Source organism: Alexandromys fortis, unplaced genomic scaffold (assembly GCF_014885135.2).
Source record: "Alexandromys fortis isolate MF-2015 unplaced genomic scaffold, M_Fortis_MF-2015_v1.1 scaffold_97, whole genome shotgun sequence".
In the NCBI taxonomy this organism is placed as follows: domain Eukaryota; kingdom Metazoa; phylum Chordata; class Mammalia; order Rodentia; family Cricetidae; genus Alexandromys; species Alexandromys fortis.
The window spans coordinates 2,385,193-2,406,542 of NW_026067981.1; the positions used below are offsets into that span (position 1 = coordinate 2,385,193).

At 35.7% G+C, this 21,350-nt stretch overlaps 1 protein-coding gene across 12 annotated transcripts in view; it reads right to left on the reverse strand.

Annotated features, from left to right (window-relative positions):
* Window positions 1-21,350, reverse strand: part of Firrm (FIGNL1 interacting regulator of recombination and mitosis) — a 44,112-nt gene that overhangs the window by 20,232 nt on the left and 2,530 nt on the right. For 3 of the 12 annotated variants that reach the window (XR_007594666.1, XM_050158409.1, XM_050158419.1), the window contains exons 2-12: window positions 19,937-19,976; window positions 18,936-19,024; window positions 17,924-18,028; window positions 17,049-17,189; window positions 16,310-16,472; window positions 14,001-14,085; window positions 12,366-12,504; window positions 7,727-7,807; window positions 5,949-6,013; window positions 1,781-1,929; window positions 1,428-1,542 (exon numbers count right to left, since the gene is read on the reverse strand). Coding sequence is in view for 10 of the 12 variants with exons in the window: in XM_050158409.1 (XP_050014366.1) it covers window positions 1,428-1,542; window positions 1,781-1,929; window positions 5,949-6,013; window positions 7,727-7,807; window positions 12,366-12,504; window positions 14,001-14,085; window positions 16,310-16,472; window positions 17,049-17,189; window positions 17,924-18,028; window positions 18,936-19,024; window positions 19,937-19,976 (1,172 nt within the window). In the remaining 2 variants the exon portion in view is untranslated. Of the gene's footprint in view, window positions 1-1,427; window positions 1,543-1,780; window positions 1,930-5,948; window positions 6,014-7,726; window positions 7,808-12,365; window positions 12,505-14,000; window positions 14,086-15,121; window positions 15,169-16,309; window positions 16,473-17,048; window positions 17,190-17,923; window positions 18,029-18,935; window positions 19,025-19,936; window positions 19,977-21,350 lie in introns of those variants that run through there. The other 9 variants (XM_050158411.1, XM_050158412.1, XM_050158410.1 and 6 more) reach the window with 7 other exon arrangements.

The window sequence follows — 21,350 nt, forward strand, 5'->3', positions numbered from 1 at the left end:
GGGGAGGACCTTGGACTTTCCACAGGGCAGGGAACCATGAATGCTCTTTGGATTAGAGAAGGAGGGGGAGAGGAGTGGGGGGAGGGGGAGGAGGATGGGGGAGGAGAAGGGAAATGGGAGGCTGGGAGGACGCGGAAACTTTTTTTTCTTATTCTCAATAAAAAAAATTAAATAAATAAATAAATATAAATAAATAAATAAAAGAGGGTCTTAAAAAGCCAGAGCATGGGCAGGCAGGCACCACACACTGCCTTCTGGGAAATGCAGGATTTTGCACTTACAAACTCACTGAGGCTGTGCTTACCTACACAAGACCTGCACAAGACCAAGTTAATCTACACCCTTGCACAGGGACAGGGAGACAAGTGTCTCAACAGTCCCCACTCCTGACAGTAGATGGTTTCTGACAGAAGGAGAGTCGGTTTGCTTTAAGGGTATGACCCCTGGTTGGCCGACCATACTCCATTTGACAGCCACACACCCGTGAGCAAATGGACAGCATAAACTGAAGTTAGTGGGTTATAAAAATACATAAGGATACAAAGCTGAGAATGAATGGAAAGTTAGGAAAATTTAGGGTGAGATGGGTGGGTGAATATAATCTAAATATGCTGTATGTATATATGGTTCTCAAGTAATAGAAATATTTTATATATATTCTAATGAAGGAATCAGGTCGAAGTTAATAACAGAACAGGTCACAAAACTTCAAAGTTTGAACATTACTTCTTTTTGTGAGCATACCAGTTTGAACCTCAGACCAGCCAAGAGGAAGAATAAAAAAAGAGGAGCATAGCAGTAATCCAGTTATAACAAACTAGCACTTGTGCTGCAGTGCTGGGAAAAAGGGTGAAGACCAGTGCTGTTTCCTAAGAGACACTGTACAGTATCACAGCTTTAAAAAAAAGATTTATGCATATGCCTGTATGTTCATCTGTGTGAGTGTATCTGCACATGCACATCCAGAGAAACCCGGAGGTGTCAGATTCCTAAGGCTGGAGTCACCAAACATAGGTGCTAGGATCCAAACTTTGGGCCTCATGATTGAGCAGCAAGCTCTCTTAACAGATATGCCATCTCTCCAGCTCCTATTGCAACTCACTCTTCCATGCTGTTATTTGCATCTATATCCATTATAGCCAATGTTTTTAGTGCCACCAATGGGTAATAATCAGTGAATAAAATTAAAATATTTTTAGCATCAGTTATATACATTTTATATCTTTTACATGGTAGCTTTTCTACAAAATAGCTATTAAGCAGAATATGATAAGGTGATTTCAAAATGCTAAGTTCAAGTGCTCCTCTGTCTCAGCATCCTGCAGAGGAAAGATTATAGGCACAGACCATGTCTGGCTTAAGCATAAATTTAAGATCAGAGCCCACTAAACCACTGGTAATATGATTATATATAAGCAAAACATTACCTAGTCATAGCTTCTGTGCACCACAGGGTCTGTACATCTTTAGGCTGAGAGCACAACTTATCCATGACAACAACCAGGAGCAGGACTTGTGGGAGCTGCAGTTCACAGGGCAGGTCTTTTCAGTAATAAAGTCATATGTTAAAACAAATTGGTAAATATATCCAAAATATTTTCAGCAGAAATTTGATAGTTTTATACAAAGAAAGTACGACTAATAGGTGATGTTTCAATAAAAGTATAATGAATTTTAAATAAAATTTTCAAATTTCACAAAATAGTGACTGCTTGAGGGGAAACAACTGTATATGACATGTCATATCAAGGAGATGGTATAAATCTGTTTTGAAGCTTACCTAGTTTACTATCCAAAACTGCCTGTACAAAAGGCTGGGATGTGAGCAGCTGTCTGATGAGTAGGTCCAGTAACACAAGGAAAGCGCCTGCTATTTCCTCCTGCAGTGCTTTGGACATCCTAGCAGCATGCAGGTTTGGAGGAAACTTGCTGCAAACAAAGGTGAAAACCCTCACGTATTTAATAGTGATCTTCTGGATTTAAATAAATGTATCACAAGTTCATGTCACAGTAGTGAAAAAAAGCATAAAAAAGTACGTATTTTATATGAAAAAGGCTCAACACACTGAATTGGTAGTAGAAAGATAAGAGGACCTAGAGACTACATAGCATAGCTGTAATTCTATAGAGAAAATATTTTCTAGAGAAATATAGTACTATTTTGAGGCATTTTAATACCATTTGATGAGGTAACCTTAAAAATGTAAATAACAAATATTTAATATACCAGTAAAATGTTAAAAGATAGGTCTGATATATTCTGGCTTACTTACTTCTTTTGAAAATTGTTTTTAATAGCTTACACCTGTAACCTCAAGTCAAGAGGCCGAGCCAGGAAGACTACACTGGATTTGAGGTCAGTACAGACCCTATCTCAAACAATCAAAAATAAATAAATTAATTGAATAAATTAATAATAAGATAAAATAGATACTTTAAGATAGGTAAATGCACGGGACAGTAATGGCGTACACCTTTAATCCAAACACTGGGGAAGAAGAGGCAGGAGGATCTTTGCGAGTTTGAGGCCAGCTTGATCTACAAAAGTGAGTTCTAGGACATCCAGGACTGTTAAACAGAGAAAAACAAAACAAAACAAAACAAAAATAGGTAAATGCTGAATCTATTATCAATTTTGTTTCTTAGAAGCTAAAGCTTTTTAAGAAATAATATACAAACACTAAAGGGGGTTAAAAAGACTTTCACAGAAATGTCTCAGTAATGAAGTTTAACTTCAATTAAAAACTATATGAAATATAATAAGTACTCAATATTTTTGCAGCTACTTCATATTTAATTATGGTAAGTGTGACATTATAAGCAAACTCTCTAACATGTAATATAACGTTTAAAAGGATGCACCTGACAAATACCTGAAGTCTTTCTAGTATGACAAAGAAAAGCCCTATTTCATATATAGCCAAATATCTATGTCACTTTGTTCATTAATCTCATCTCCTTATTCCTGTATTCCTTCTTCTGTGACACATAGTTAACAAGATGCCTAATTATTAAGAAGAATGAAATAAATAATAGATGAATAAAATAAAATATAGGTAGTAAAATTCCAGATATGAACTACAACTAATCATCTAAATATCTTTCAATTTCATGATGTATTTGTACACTACTTCACAAATGTTTAAATATCTATGTAACAGGGCGCACTGTTTAAGGAGGAGGTATTATGGTAGTGCTAAAAAGAATATAGGAAGCACTGCCCTTTATATAGTTTATATTTTAGTTAGAGGGGACAGTTAAGTAAAAAAGTAAACTTGTGTAACAGTTTCCTCTTCTCTATGATTTCAGTTTCCTGGAGTCACACCATCTAAAAGACGCGGGGGGCAGGGAGCACAACTCTTTATTTGTGTGCTGTTCTTAGGGACATGATGAAATCTCACACCATCCTGCTCTCCCCTGCCTGTGATGCGAATCCTCCCTTGTACAGTATAGCTTTGCTGTATACATCAGCCACCCCACAGTTCACTAGGCAGCTTCTAGGCCATCGGCTCCACTGTTCACGCATGGCATACTAGTTCTCAAGTAACTTTTACACAGTAGCCTATTGTCATGTCATAATAACTGTCATTCCCCTAACTTCACTGAACCACAAGATATCCAATCTTCTCACATCAAAAAGGTAACTATAGCAAAGCAAAATATTTTTGGAGAGACAGACCAATTCACATAATTCTTAACAATATACTATTACTATAGTGGTTCTCTTATTAGACATAAACTCTATTATAGGTATGTATTTATATATGTATAAGAAAGCACAGTAAAGAATTCAGTATCATTTGCCTTTCAGGCAACAGTTGTAGGTTTTTTATTCCTTATGAATTGTAGGATCTACTGTGATATATCAAATGTTAATCGCTATACAGAAAAAAAAAGTTAAGAAAAATGAATAGGAAGGTCTCTGAGGAAGCCATCTGAGGATTGCAATGCAATAAATGAGAGAAAACCTGGAAAAGAATGTACAACTGAGGAACTGTTGTACTGAAATGGGGAAAATTGTAAGTAGCACGTATTACGTACTCATGAAAACAAACCAGCAGCGAGGGTAGGTTAATGTTGCAAAAGAGAAAGGGCTACCTGCAGGAATTGCCTGAACATGTAAGAAAATTACATTCAGAGTACAAAGAGGTAGCCTCAGGCACATGCACAATTAATTCAGGGCAGCGAGGGAATTACTATATGGGCCTAAATACGGGTACAAGGAGAGAGTATATATAAGCTCTCTTCTAATTGTTTCCATTATTCTCAGTGACAAAAGGAATTAACATCAAGGAACAAAAAAAAAAGTTATGGATAGAAGTTTAGGGCTTTGGGCAAATGAATTGACAGATGTCAGGTTTCAGTATTAAATTTAGAGCTCGAAGATAAGTCAATGTGACTAACCCCTAATTAAAGAAGACCTTTTCATATAGTTTACAAACCTAATTTAAAGCTCATAAAACTATCATAAAATTAATAAAGACAAAATTATAACAATATACTTGTACAATATACAAGGCTGACAGGTACTCTTATTCCTTGAATGTTCTAGCTTTCTAAAACTAGCTGAATGAAAAACGAGGAACTTGTGTGGATATGGCTTCTCAGTGCCTTCATACGGGCAGCTTCCATGTTCCAACACTGGAGCTGAGGCAAGAAGAAACTGACTGCACCACATCAGGCACAGTTACCCTAATCAAAATAAAATCCCTGAAGCAGGAGTTATTATTACTTCAATTTTCAGATGAGAAAACTGACAGCTGAAGATGTTCTCAAACTTAGAACTATTTTTACTTTTATCCGAAGCTATGCCCAGCAAGGTGGCTCACCAGTTAAAGTCACCTGCACCTGGGTACAGACCCACAAAAGCACATAAAGTTAACTTAATATCATGAGGAAAGGCTCTCCCGTTATTCCATACCCTTCTTCTAAACCTTCCTGACTCTCACAACTTCTTTCCAAATATCAGCCAGCTCTTGGTTTTACACTTCTTCCTCAGGAATGATCCAGTAAACATTAGTGGATAAAGTCTAAAATGCCATATCTTACACGCGTCTTAGTCATGCTGAAAAAAACTCTACAAATAAAAAAGGCACTTCATGGCATTAGCTTATACAAAACAAACAACAAATAAAAAAACCTTAAAGTTATAAAACATTTAGGCATTATGGCCATTTTTTTTAAATTTATTCTCTCTTCTAGTGAATCTACACTGACATGTTTTTATTTTATATTCTCCTACATGCCCTTAATAATCTCTTCAGTCTTTGCCACTTCTGCTGACTTCATTTTATTTTTTTGTTTGTTTGTTTGTTTGTTTTTTCGAGACAGGGTTTCTCTGTGGCTTTTTTGGAGCTTGTCCTAGAACTAGCTCTTGTAGACCAGGCTGGTCTCGAACTCACAGAGATCCGCCTGCCTCTGCCTCCCGAGTGCTGGGATTAAAGGCATGCGCCACCACCGCCCGGCCTGCTGACTTCATTTTAAAGTTCACTATTCCTCTGTCTATTGCGTTCCATCTGCTGCTAAAACCCTCCAAATTAACTTAATTCTACTATGCAGTTACAAATGTAAATATGCATTATGTATGATAATCTATGTGTGTATATTAGCATCTGTATATGTGTGTATATACATACATAGGTGTGTGTATGTGTGTGTACATATATATATACACATATATTCTAAATAAAATATACCCATACACAAATGTTTTGGTATTTATCATCATACCAATTATTTGTCATTTTAAGAAACTAGTAAAAACAAAGTTAAACTCACATGGAATGTATCTTTCAAAAGCTTCCATCTCCCAATATTTTATGCAAGTAGACAAACTTTACTCCAACGTTAAGAAAAATCATGCTAATGCTTTAGTAGATAAGTATGCATGTCTACATGGCTCGAGTAGCACTGGCATATTTTAGTAACCATAAGGCACTCCTTTTTACCTGTATATCTGAAGATAAAGCTGGTGTAAAGTACAGCAAGAATCAGACAGGAAAGGAAGAAATTCCTAAAAAAAGAAAAAGAAAAAGAAACTCTACTCATTCTTCATATGTCACATGAATGTCTAATTCATACCTTCCACCCATAACATACAGAACAAAACTTGAACACTCCACAAACAAATATAAAAGGAAAGCTTACATGAAAATGGAGGATGAGGGTAAGCATCCAAACTTCTTGGCTACTAGAGCCATCATCACCCACAATTAGTAGCTGACACTAAGGACCACCTCTGCTGTTTAGTTTTGGCATTTCTTGTATTATTAGCCTTTTGCTTGTCTCTCTTAATTTTCACTGGAGGGGGTATTTTGGGGGAATTTTTTTTTCACCAAGAAAGGGCATAAAGGGGTGGCTAGAGAGGCAGGTGGATCTTGGAGGATATGCCAGAAGAGAAAAAAACAAAAATGTTTTCAAACCTTAAAAAAAAAAAGACCATCAAAGTAGAAGGGGACTTGGGAAGAAGTCTCACTCTGCAGGAGAGGAGGACGAGAAAAACTAATGGAGAGTGAAGTAACCAAAATGCATGATATACATGCATGAAGCCATCAAAGAATTAAAAACATCAAATTAAAATTTGTAACTTGGGTAATAGTTTTTTGTTTTGTTTTGCTTTTCAATCACTAACACCTTTAATAATAATGTCTCTTTCAATGTCTGATCCTCTTTCCGCACAATCTTGGAAAACCTTTTTTGTTTCTTTTGGTTTTCTGAGTCAGGGTTTCTCTGTTCTCTGTGTATCGCTGGCTGTCCAGGAACTCTGTAGACCAGGCTGGCCTTGAACTCAGAGATCCACCACTGCTGTCATTTATCCTATTCTTCTAACTTCAAATACCACAGTCATTCTGAAAATACCAGAAGGAGAAAGTATGTGGATATATGTGGATAAAGGGTTTGAATGTTTAAAGTTGACCCTAACTCCAAAATATGGTAGGAATAACTTGTAAATAGTTGGGGGTGTTTTTTGTTTGTTTTGTTTTTGGCTTTTACATACAAGGTTTCTTTGTGTAACAGTCCTAACTGTCCTGGAACTCACTTTTGTAGACCATGCTGGCCTCAAACTCAGAAAGATCCACCTGCCTTTGCCTCCCATGTGCTGGAATTAAAGGCATGTGCTACCAACCTCTAGCTTTATAAATAGTATTTAAACACAAACTAAGTCATCTCCTTCTAACTGACTTATGCTTATAAAAACTATAGTTTACTTACATAAATAATTTTCAGAAAATTAAATGAAAATATCTGATGATGCTATCAATAAGCAGTATAGCAGATGTTCAATATTTAACAATCAATAGTATTAAACCATGAGATCTTCAAAATGAACTTCAAAAAACATTCAAATGACTGGTTTGGGCAAGCTGAGGAGTACGGTGATGGTTCATTGGATAAGAGTACTTGGCAGGAAAGAAAAAGAACTTGAGTTTGAATCAGCAGCATCCACATAAAAGCCAGTCATGGCACAGCATACTGTAACTCAAACATTGGGAGATAAGAGCTAGACAAATTCCAGGAGTTCACTAGCAAGTTACCAATAATGTCAACCAACAGGCTCAGGGAGAGACCTGCCTCATGAACCTGGGTAAAGAGGAGAAGAAGACACACTCCATGTAGACTACTACCCTCATGTGTACACACATGCGGCCCACCCTGCCATACACAATAGGACAATTTAAACTTCAGTGTTTGTTTTACATTTATGTATTATAAAACTGGACCTTACCTTAATGTAGTGCAAAAGGGAGTTAGCCAAGAAACGACACAATTTGAGTGTTTTCTGAAATATTCTGTGGTCAGCATTATCCTGTTCAGAAGGAAATAATGTAAAATTAGCTAAACCTATAAACAAGACAATATTTTCTAAAAGACTTAGTAAGCAGATTATGAATTTTCCATGAAAACATATTTTCTTATTGTTTTATTCTTACCAATTAACAAGAGATACTTTATAAATTCTGAATTACTAAAAATAAACTAACTTATTGATTTGAAAGTGAAACTCATAATTTATTATAGTTCTTTACTATATGGGGATCAAATTAATCAAAAGGAAAAAGTGATTGATATGTAAAAGGTAAAAGAAAGAGCAATGGGGAGAAAAGAGAATACAAAGAGCCAATGAGTCATAGTGAAAAAGTACAACCTAATTAGGTATCTTTTGGGAAAAAGGACTGTAGACTATTTGACTAGCAAATCTTAAAAAGACATGATCCATGATATTCACGAGCTGGGGAGAAAAGTGGGTTTAATAAGGACTTTTTCCAATTGCTGGTGGAAGCTTAAAATAATTACTGTTCAATTATATCAGGAGTTAAGCAGTTAAAATTCTTTGATTAGCAGCTCTGTTTCTATATCTACAACCATGAAAATGTTGCACTAGTATGTGATACAATGTTTTTAAACGGAAGTAAGCCAAACATCTATCACACATAGTGACTAAATATTAACAGCATACTCACAGACCATAATCCCATAAGGCATGAAGAACAGGGCAAATAAATTTATTGTCATGACACAAAAATTCCAAGCATGGATAAAAAGTTTTATATTAACACCACAAAGTTAAGTCAAATGAATTATCTTTAAATACTGGTAAAAATCTAAATGTAGCAGAAAATCAACGAGACTACAAATACCAGAGTATGTGCTTATTTTCTAAATAATACAAAAACTTAACCAGCAATGTATGGGAGCCAACACTTGGAAAAAGGAGGAGGATTAAGTTTGAAGACAGCCTGGGCTAGAACTCAAGGACCTGTCTTCAATTCACCTTACCATCAACCTAAATAGGAGTGAGTGAGTGAGTGAGTGAGTGAGTGAGTGAGTGAGTGAGTGTGTGTGTGTATATGAGAGAGAGAGAGAGAGAGAGAGAGAGAGAGAGAGAGAGAGAGAGAGAGGCCTGTATTACATGGTTCTTCCTTCCACCCCTTTCAGTGAGGGATCTCTCACTGAACTTGGAACTTGTCAGGTTGGCTACAATAAATACTTAGCCAGTGAGTCCTAGGGACTCATTTGTCTCCATTACCCCAACTCTGGGGTTTCAATCATGATTCTAAGGTACTAGGGATCCAACCCTGGTTCTCATACCTGAGCAGAAAGCACTTTATCCACTGATTAATCTCCTTAACCCCCAAACAATTATAACGGCAATTATTAAGAATTTATGATAGGGACTGGAGAGATGGCTCAGAGGTTAAGAGCACTGACTGCTCTTCCAGAGATCCTGACTTCAATTCCCAGTAACCACATGGTGGCTCACAACCATCTGTAATGAGATCTGGTGCCCTCTTCTGGCCTGCAGTAGACATGCAGACAGAATACTGTATACAAAATTAATAAATAAATCTTTAAAAAAAGAATTTATGATAGAGATTAAATTAAGTACCTTAAAAATAAATTTTACATATTTTTGAAACTGAATGACTGGTGTCTAAAGCTTTATGATGAGTAATCTAATTCAATATAATTTTTAAACCGAAATTCAGTATTTTAGAAATATGGTCACATCAGGCTCAAACAGGTAAATCTAGGCGGTACCAGACTTAAGGGCACCCTTAATCTCATATGACTGGTATCTTAAAATTGAGAGACATAGGAAATATGAAGATGGGTACAGAGACTGAAATCTGCAGTTGTACACCAAGGATGTCAAGATCTGCCAGCATCAGAAGCTGAGAGAAAGTATAGACTCTCCTCTAGACAGAACATAACCCTGTTGCCATTTAAGAACTCAAAATGTTAAGGAGAATAATTTTCTGTTATTCTAAGCTGCTCAGTTTGTTTTTAATGGCAGACCCAGACAACAAAGACTAGTTTATTCATATCCCATATTTACAATTAAATTCACTGGCTTTACTGTGACACTTCAGAAAGCAGGGTCCTAGTCTGAATGTTGGTGTTGTCAAACTATGCTGGAACCACAACATCAGTGCTTATTCAATATTAAGGGTTAGGGCCTTTGAGGAAGTGATCTGGGCAAGGTGTCTTTATGAGGAGATTGCAGGGAGGTATCTAAGCTCTTTCACCAAATGAGAATGCACTAAGGTGACACTTTCTGAGCTGAGAATACGCCCTGACCATACATTGTTGTGATATTCTGTTTACGTTCTAACAAATAAAGCTTGACTGGAGACCAGAGGGTGGAGCTAGCCACTAGTTAACCATAGAGGTCTGGGGCCTGTACAGACAGACAGGAAGTGAGAAGGTGGGGGAGGAGACAGGATCTTGGTCCTTTTCGGTCTGAGCAACTGAGATAAGAGGTGACTGTGGCTGGTCCTTTATTTCTTTGATCTTTCAGTTTTTACCCCAATATCTGACTCCAGGTTTTTAATAAGATTAATTAGAATCATGCATCAATACACCTGCTTCTGTCTTGATCTTAGACTACAGAATTGTAGAAATAGTTTGTGGTTGTATCCAAATGACTTAGTTTCAGGTATTCTGGTGTAGAAGGAACAGTAGACTACTACAAGATGATTACTACCTGGGAAACACCTTAATTATCAACAGTGAATAGCAGAAGGCACTGCTGACTACAGTGAGCAAAAGACTGGACATAAAAGCCATCCCAGAACTCTTTCAGTCAGTGAACAGAGTTGGTCACATTTATCAGTCCAAAATTAGCACAACTAGCCGGGTGGTGGTGGCGCACGCCTTTAATCCCAGCACTTGGGAGGCAGAGGCAGGCGGATCTCTGTGAGTTCGAGACCAGCTTGGTCTACAAGACCTAGCTCCAGGACAGGCTCCAAAACCACAGAAAAACCCTGTCTCGAAAANAAAAAAAAAAAAAAAAAGCACAACTAAGTAAAACATGAGAATTTGGTTGAAAAAGTTTCAATTCAATTTCATTATCATACAGCCAATTTATTTAAAATAAATTAATATATATTTATTATACACTTAGCTACTCTATCTAGGAACCTCCCAGACTTTCTTTCAGCTTGCACTCCAGGCTATACTATTCTTTGGGTTTTCCTCAGTTCTCACCTGGCCAGGAACCTAATTTTCCTTTTACTACTAATAGGTGAATCTGCAGCATCAAGCAAAAGAGAAATTGAAAAGAAGGCTAAGACTCAAGATATCAGAGGTTCTCAACCTTCCTAATGCTGCCACTCTTTAATACAATTCCTCATGTGGTGACCTCCAACTATAAAATCATTTTCATTGCTATTTCATAGCTATAATTTTACTACTATTATGAATCTTAATGTAAACATTTGTGTCTTCCAATATCTTAGGCAACCCATGTTAAAGGGTCATTCGACCCTAAATGGTCACCACCCACAGGTTGCAAACTGCTGGGTTAAGTTCTCTGCCACTGACACAGGATACTCAGGTAATCTCTCCTATCAGTGAGGTCCTGGGAATCAGAAAGGGAACCAGGAGTGAGGAAATAAAAAGGAGAAATGAAGGCATCTAAAAGGAGAAAGAAAAAAAAAGAAATAAGAAAAAAGTGAAGCTCTTTCTACAACTATCCTTCACGTCTGTATGTTTCAGAGCTCCTTTTCAAAGTCCTACGTTCCTTTTGGATCTAAACTGTCAGACTATCCCTGTTCCAGCAGTAGTTGCCATCAGTCTGGGAACTTGGATTAAACGTCTACACTTCTATCCCCAAGGCTGTTTGATAGGGAAGAACACAGACGCAAAGGAACTTTCAGTCAGTTGTAGATCTACAAGAGGAGAAGTCATATTTCTGACATTTGGGAAAGAAATATTCAACTCATCTTCCCATAAAAGTTAACATATTAGTTCCTGGGTCCATCAATTCTGTAACTCAGGGATGTTTAAATAAATTTATAGTTAGTCTAAAACAAAAGTTATTGTGCTAATATACTTTTATAGAAAGATGAATTGTGATTTCAAACAACCCTATTCTGCATGCTTAGTTAGAATGCAGCCTTTATTTCATTAAGGTGATGTCAATTCAACACAGTAACTTCTTGAAATCAAAAGAAATCTATCAATTTTAGAAAGAATAAACACCTACAGATATATACTGTTAAAGGTTATAATGCATTGGTGACAGAAAGGCTGACAATCTCTATATTAGGAAGACCTTAAAGAAATGTAAAACAGAGAAACTACAATTTTGTTCGAGGTCAGAAAAGAATAAAAGATTCTGAGGACAATGCTCTGACCAACTAAGTCTGTAAAAATGATGGGCAGGTAAATGCTATTGTAAGTGAAAAAAATGAACGTAATACAATGTTCTAGGTAAAAAGTAGTTATGAGTTGTAAATAATTCTACAGATTTTCTAAGGGAAAATAATTAAAACCCTAGACCATAATCTTTATGTTCAATCAGATTTAACAACTGTGAAAACAATAACTCCCCTTTGTGGTGTCGTCAGATTTCATTTTACCTGTGCAGCTGGCTGTGCCATCTGTTCAACTAACTGCAAACAAGAATGGAAGGAGAAAACAATGTCTTCACACAAGTTAGAAATTATCTCTTTGTGTTTCAATTGGCTCTTTATAACAGACTGGTGTTTAAGGCTCTGCCTAAATCGATAAAAAGAGAAAAATAAAATCACCAGAAGAAACATGAAATAACATCAATCAACTCAGGCCCAAAGAACACCTACCTTATATAACATTTTCAACAAAACAATGTAGTATATATTAAACATGGTACAATTAAGATCCAACTTTACCTTTAAAGCTAGTGGCTAAATTTTTGTCTCTGTAAAATAACTGAACTTGTATAAATAACTGAACTTGTATTTGTCAACCATTCTGCTACGTCTTGAGGATAAAAAATAAATCAAATGGACATAATTTTTGCGCTATCTATATGGAATATATGACCTAATATGAAAATGTCAAATAACGTAAGAATAGAATAAGCAGTAAATGCTAAGCTGAGAAAGTCCTATTACTATGAAACAATGTTACAAGAATGTTAATGCTGTCACCCAGAAATTAAGATAAGTAGAAGCTTACATTACAAAGTAGAAGAGAGGAACAGCTTCTGCAAAGCTGTGGAAGGAAGGGCCTAGGACAGAGAACTTCCTGAATCTGAAGAACTGAGAGCAGAAAGCAAGAAGCAGCAGGGGGCTGGTAAAGGAAGATGTGTCCAAAAAGGCTTAAGCTGTTGCTCTATATGGTGGGAGATTTTAAGAAATTGGGTGATATGATCCAATTTAAGTTTTAAATCTATCACTCTGAAAACAGAGTACCTGGAAAAGAGCAAGAAGGAAGGAGAGATGACAATGATGCTGGTTTGGTGGGGTGGACACGGCCATGTGGAGACTTCACTGAGCATTTACAGGTGCCTGCCATGTGACCTCAATATTCAGTGCAACACTATAGAGAGTGCTATGATTATCCTATTTTAAGATGAAAAACTAATCAAATTGTCTAAAAACTCAGAGGAGAGGTTTCAAGGAGTCAGGTACACATACTATGGTAAACAAGTAACACTCTTATTACTTTTTTGCAAGTTAACATCCTGAGAAAACAAGAAAGGTGCCTAAAATGAGTTACACTGATTTAATTATTCATGCAGGATAATCAGGGACATCCCTCAGCATCTAATATCGACTATAGGTACTCTGCCTACTAACCCTTAAAAGGCTTCAATTAAGTTAAAATTATTTGAAAAGTAGAATTAGTGTTGAACAACTCAACTGTATATAATAAAGAGATTAGTGTCAACTACAAATAAAATTACTAATTTCTGACTTAGAAATACCTTATTTTATACTGATAATTATCTAACAGTAGTTGCAAGCACATGAATTCGGGCATACTATGGTTCACGGTCCATTATTCAGAACTACCAGCTAACTAGCTACAACTGTAGGGAATTTTATTTGTTTGTTTTTCAAAAAACGGTTTGGAAGTTACATGTACAAATATCTGAATCATCATGCAGCAGAATCAATGAGTTTCCATACAACCACAAAAATTTTTCAAATGTAATCTTAAAACCATCAACTATTTAGAATTTGAGATATAGAAAACACAGTACAAAAAAGAAAATCTAACAAACTTACTTAATTATAAATTTCCATGTATTGGCATGAAATGCTTGGTCCATACCCGAGATCACAGAGCAGATATCCAATAGCGAATGAATAACTAAAGAGAAGAATAACACATCTCTCAGGATAATCAAATGTTATATGAGATATTTTCTTATATTTAAATGGATCAAGTGAACATCTCAACACTTGACTGAAGAATTAAAATATGTACTAGTTTGAAAATAATTACTGAAAGTAAAGGTTACATTTTTAAGGTTTCAATAATGAAATATTGAGCTGGGTGGTGGTGGCGCACACCTTTAATCCCAGCACTTGGGAGGCAGAGGCAAGCGGATCTCTGTGAGTTCGAAGCCAGCCTGGTCTACAAGAGCTAGTTCCAGGACAGGGCTCTAAAATTACAATGAAACCCTGTCTCGGAAAAAGAAAGAAAGAAAGAAAGAAAGGAAGGAAGGAAGGAAGGAAGGAAGGAAGGAAGGAAGGAAGGAAGGAAGGAAGGAAGGAAGGAAGGAAGGAAAGAAATATTGATATTGTGATATTGCAGTTCACATCTATCTAATGACAATTAAAACCAAAAATGTTCAGTGGAATAAAAGTTATGTCCTATTAAAAAATGTTCAGTAAACTAATAGTTATGTCCTATTATAAAATGTTCAGTGGAAGGCATCTATGCTTACCAGTATACCATCAACAGCCAGGACTTTTATACAGAAAAACCTTGTCTTAGAATACCAAACAAATAAACAAAAAGAAATTAAAAAAAAAAACTTCAGTGGAATAAAAGTTATGTCCTATTGTAGTTGAAATATTCTAGAGATACAATTTAAAAAAAAAAGAAACTACTAAGAAAACCTAACAAGAACTGCAACTTAATTTATACTAACTTACATTCATGCAAGTGTTTTATTCTAGCTGTTTTAGAAAGCTTGTAAAAATGGTTCCAACGGCTCCTTCTCTGGCCATAAAAATGTCTCTGGGCACAGATCTTTAACTTGATTTGATAAAAGAACAATGATCAAAGCAAAACAAGCCAAGATCTGGTGTGCTGGGACTTGTCCTCCCTTTGTTATTCTTGGAAACCCCAAAGCTGTAAGTGATTGGGCCTGTGTTAAATAACATACAGACTTTCTCACCACTTCTGCCTCTGCAAACAGCCAGAGGTGAAGGACGTTCTTAGTCATATGCAGGAATGAGCTAGATGCACAGAAAATTACTGCAGATAATGCCAGTCTAAGTTGAAGCACAAACACTTTTTTAAACAACAGATTTTCAGGTTGATTACTTAGAGAGCAAAAGGTACCCAATATTGGTCCACAATCAACCTATACTCTTAACAGTAAAGTTAGAAATATAATCTTTGCTTTCCTACATTAATGCATTATTTTTAAAATTCTAGATCATAATCATTAATAAGCGATGAAATCAATGACACAGATTACAATCAGTAGCTTCTGTACTGTGTTTGGGAGTCAGGGCTTTACTATGTGGCTTAGGCCACCTAGAACCTGTAAGCTCTTGCTTCAGCTTCCAAAGTGCTATGCTGGCCTGTGCCATCACACCTGGCTAACATTTAACAAGTTTGTAGAATGAAATAGTATGTGCAAGGCCTTGGGCTTAATTCCCAAAAAAGAAAAAGAAATAATAGAGTATAATACATGTAAAATAGATATTTATTATTTTTTTTATAATTTATTTATTTTTATTTTATGTACATTGTTGTTTTTCCTGCATGTGTGTCTGTGTAAAGGTGTTGAATCCCCTGGAACTGGAGCTACAGACAGGTGTGACCTGCCATGTGGGTGCTGGGACTTGAACCCGGGTCCTCTGGAAGAGTAGCCAGTGCTTTTAACCACTGAGCAATTTCTCCAGCCCCCAATAGATATTTATTATAATAAATGTGTGTCGGTATACATGTACACATTCAAAAGTCCCCCCCACACACACACACAATTCCAGAAAGGAGTTTAGCTCCCTCCCCCCACACTTTTTGTTATGGGTTTAAAGAGAAAAAAAAACTAAAGACTGCTTTCTCAGACTATAGAGTAGCTTAAAGAGTATAAAGTTACATAAATCCTTTATTTGTTAAATCCTTTGCGTGGAAATTACATACTATATATTTTACTGGATATTCAGATTGATAATAAAATATAAAAACTAAATTTTACAAATTTAAAAGACCAAAAATTTACGTAGGGAGATTTATATTATTTTTATACATAAGCAAGAAAGCATGCATAAAGAGAAACATTAGTTTGATGATTTAATTGATTAATGAACTATAGCCATTTTCACCCTATTCTAATCAATAATTCTTTGCTCACCTTCTACCATCAACAAAGTGTTATTTTCATCTACTGAAGGGCCCATGCAAACCTTGTCCAGCAGTTCCATCAGCCGCTTCTGGAGAGAATAGGCCTCCCTGAAAACAGACTGGAGGAGGTCTGACAGTAGGTGTAAGCGTCCAGAATACAAAGATTCACTATTCTGACCATAAAATATAAAAAGAAGAGAAACAGATCACAAACAGCTCAAAATTCAAATTTATTTTAGTCCATACTATCAGAGACTGAGATCATAAACTTAATGTTCTGACAGAATCACACTTTACTAAATGCACTTTGATAGATGCAGGAATGTAAACAGTGCCCATTTTAGCCCCCTTCCACCATGCACAAGTCTTGTTAATGAGCAATTTGACATTTACCCCAAAACATTGATAACAAAACTGCCTGTGCCCTACAAATGCTAAGCCATCTTTTGTGCTTTCCAGCTGCCTCCATAATGTTAAGAAGGACTAAATTAAGTAACCCACTTTGCTATCTAACAGAACAATTTCAAGATTCCTGCGGTTACACATAAATCTTAACCATTTTTTTTTAAGGAAAGGGAAATTCAATTCCAAAATCACCTTCTAATCACTTGTGAAACAATTAAGTTTATCTTTGCTCCAGAAAAGTCTATCCCATTATCAAAATGTAAAACCTTATGCATAAACACTTATCTGGCACTTCTGCCTACAGATTCCAGGCTATTTAAACTCTACATAGACCCTCTACTCACCTTACAATGTACAAATGTCGTTTTAATTATATGCAGGATGGATGAGGGAAGACTATGAATATTTTCTAGAATGATGGATTGCTGTGTGGTACAAATATGATGAACACATCCTGTAAGGCCTTCTAAGATCTGCACCATTGTCTGGAAGAAAGGAAAGGTTGGTTCAAGACACACTTTTATGTAGGCAACAAAGGAATTAGATAGCATTCTGAGTGCTGGACCTACAGCAGTAACATTATGTGCCCCTCTCTTTTCAGTGAACTTCACTCTCTCAGAACATCACTCAGAATCACAACCAAATTCAGGGAGCTATCTTGATTTGTCTTCTAAGACAACTAACATAAAATTATATTTAAAAAAATTCAGAAATTGGGGCTGGAGAGATGGCTCAGAGGTTAAGAGCACTGACTCTTCTTCCAGAGGTCCTGAGTTCAATTCCCAGCAACCACATGGTGGCTCACAACCATCTATAATGAGATCTAGTACCCTCTTCTGGGGTGCAGGTACACATGCAGGCAGAATACTCTAAACATAATAAATAAATGAATAAATCTTTTTTAAAAATTCAGAAATTGACCTTTAATATGTATTTAAGTCCATAAATTTAATTCAAGCATTATGCCATTTCATGAAGAATAAATGGTTTGTCTTGTTTCTTCGAAGACAAGATTTCACTCCCTAACCCTGACTGGCCTCAACCTCCCTAGTACAATAGGCAGGCATGAGGCACCACCCCTGCTACAAAAAACTTCTCATTTTTTTCTTTTGAGACAGGATCTCACTGTATAACCCCATCTGCCCTTAAACAGAAGCATCTCCTGCCTTAAGCATGTCACAACACCCAGCTCCATTCTTTTTCTAATATACTTACTTACTTGTAAAATATTCCTTAGAGTGACCTGGATTTCTAAATTTTGGCTTGAGAGTTCTCTGGCTTCGGTGGTTAATTCACGTATCATTCTATCAAATAATTTCACAGTCTGTGAAAACAAATCAGCTTATAAACAGGACTAGAAATCACTAGGAAAAAAGACATCTTTGAAGGAAAAAAACATAACAATGACCTGATTAATCCCAACTATCCACTGTCAGCTAACCACTGGTCCCGATTTAAAAGTACTTCTACAATGGAGCCCCTAAACAAAGCCCCAAGTCTTACTTTGCTTTTCATTTCTGTGGTGTCAATGTATTTAGTAATAGAAAAATAACTCATTCAAAGTTCATCTGAGGGTGTAACAAGCGCCAAGTACTACTCTAAATAACAAAAAACCCTAATCAACCAATATCCTATGGCATTTACAAGGGCATTTCTTGGTATTGGTTATGAATTTATATTGAGTCTTATATTTAGAACTCATTTATATATTTGGTTTGTTTTTGTGTTGTGAGACAGGCTCTCTCTATGGAGCTTTGACTGTCCTGGAACTCTGTAGACCAGGCTAGCCTTGAACTCACAGAAATCTGCCTGCCTCTGCCTCTCAAGAGCTGGGATCAAAGGTGTGTGACATCCACTAGGTGGTACTCACTTATATTTTGACTAGTTCACCCTTTTAAATATAAAAATCACTTTATAGTAATGAACTCACAAATAAAAACATCATGCAACTAGGTTTATGAAGCTACTTGAACAGTTATCTATTCCCAAATTAAACACATTGCAATGAAATGTTATACTACAGAACATTAGATACAAAAAACTTTAGTTGTATTATTATAAGGATATCTCAAATTAGCACAAAAGTGAACTATTTTTACTATTTATTTGCACTTGAATATACTTGATAAATAAGAAAAATAAGAGAATTAAGAAAATTAGGAACAGATTATATAAAGTTAAGATCAGATTTTAATATCTTCTATAGTATGCAAATTACCACAAAACTGTACCTTTGGTAAAATTTGGGAAAAGAAAGTCTGTTCCAGTGTCAGGTGATTCATATGAGGCAAAAAATTATCAGTAATGATTTTCAAAATTCCTATAGAGCAAAAAAACATATTTTGAAAACTATCATACCATGTCAGTCAGTAACTGTCCTTTTTCAAATATGAGAACATGTATGCAATGTCAACCCAACTTGCAAGTCTCAAATACCATAATCTACAGAGAAACTTAAGTATTTCACTGTAAAAAGTATAATACAAGAAAAAGGGAAGAAAGAAAACAAAAACAGTCATTACACCCAGCAACTGAAGACAAGCTAAATAAATTAAATGGGTATGAATACCTCTTCTCAACAGGATTCACTACCATTAAAATACATTTTTTTAAAAAATGTGTTTCCAAAATGGCAAATATTCAAAATTTAGCAATTATATAAACAGATAAATATAATGACTCATATAGCAAGGCTGAGAGAAATGTAAGGATTGAGATGACATAGCTCCCATCATAATCTCTTCTCTAAAAGGGATTCTGTCTGTGTACATGTTTTGTGTACATGTTTATATGTTTAAGTTCATGCACACAAATGCCATAGTATGCATGGACATCAGAAAACAGATTTCTTATAAGAAATCATGAAAACAGATGGAGATGAGAGTAAAAATTTTCCAAATGACAAATTTGTCATCATCTAGACAATGAGCTTTTCCGAACTCAGAGCACTTTCTAAATGACACTAAGTATGTTACGAGGCTGAAGGTTCTAACAAACTGAACTGGTGTTTTCTTGGTCCTATCACAGCATAAAATTTCAATGTGCTTATACATCATCAAAAATGGAATTCAAAACTTAAAAACACTATGGTTGGAAGGAATTGGCTCATTTTATGTAACAGGAAGTTACCAAAGCTACAATAAAGATTAACGTTGATGGTAACATAAATCTGCAAAGTCATCTACTGACATACACATACACAACATCAAATACACAAAACAACTTTACTTACGTATATGTTCAATCCATCTCTCAGAATGCTGATACATAAAGTAAATAAAAAGTAATTAAGGAATAAATTCAAAAGGGACTCTTAAAATTTACCAATACTCCCCTAAAAGACTGAAATTATACACAAAACCCTTATTTCTTTGACCTCTGAAAATTTAACATTTATCATATGAACAAAGGTTTTGTGAAAATGTTAAAGGAATTCAGTATTACTTAAGGCTAAGTAACTTTATACTAAGTCATGAGATACTCAGGATTGGTGGAAGATAATCCAGAGTCCCAGGCTCTATGACAGGATAGACTCTCCTTAGCACTTCTACCCTTTGTCTCTGGCTTAACTGCATGCTACTTACATGTCTATCACACCAACCTTACCAGACTGAAATCTTCTGTTGTAGCAGGATCTTGCAAATTGTTGCAACTTTTAATTATGATATGAGGGTTAACAATAAACACAGTATAAACTATACTTTTACATCACTTAGAATTATTAGAAATATTTTATTGTAAAAGCAGAAAGAACCCTTGTGCAATGTCAAGAAGTTACCTGTAACTATCATAAAAACCCCTCTTCTGAACTTTTACTTTGCATATTTTATAACTACAATCAAAATGAGGAAACCCCAAAATTTTTAGTTCTGGAGAGTAAAATCTGCCAACTGGAACAATTCCAGTTTAAATTCAGAAAGCTTGCTACTTCACAATTAATTTATAAGTACACAAATATTCAGATAATGACTGGACAATAATAAAGTAAAAAATAAGAAGCTAATTTTGGTAGGTGATAGATTACGATATATTGCACTTTTCTTCCATTTGTTCTACAGAATGAAAGTAAAATACTAAATGTTGCAAACCTACTTGCGATATCTAGTTATTTTTCTTGAACACATATGTGCCAGTCACTCTTCTCAGTGGTGAGGATAAAACAGTGAACAAAACCAAATGCCTGACTCTCTTCTACAAAATACAGTTAGGAGGAAAAATGGGAAGGAGCAAATAAGGATCAAATGGTCTCCAGAAAACCATAAACGCCATAAATGTAACAGGGTGGTGTGTTGGCTAGTTTTATGTCAAACTGACAAAAGCTAGAGTCATTCGGAAGGGACTCTAGACTGAGAAAATGCCTCTGTAAGATTTGCCTGTTGGCTAGTCTGTAGTGTAACCCCCTTTATTGAAAACAGATTCTTTTATCATACAATATATCCTGATTACAGTTTCCCTTCCCTCTACTCCTCCCAGTTCCTCCTTCGCTCTCCTCCCATCAGGAACCATTCCCTTTTGGACTCTTATTTGTAAAGAACAGGCTTCTAAGAAATAACAAAACTTAACAAAATAAATTATAAGATAAAACAAAAACTATCACATCTAAGTTGGACAAGACAAACAACAGGAGAAAGTACAAGAATGAGACC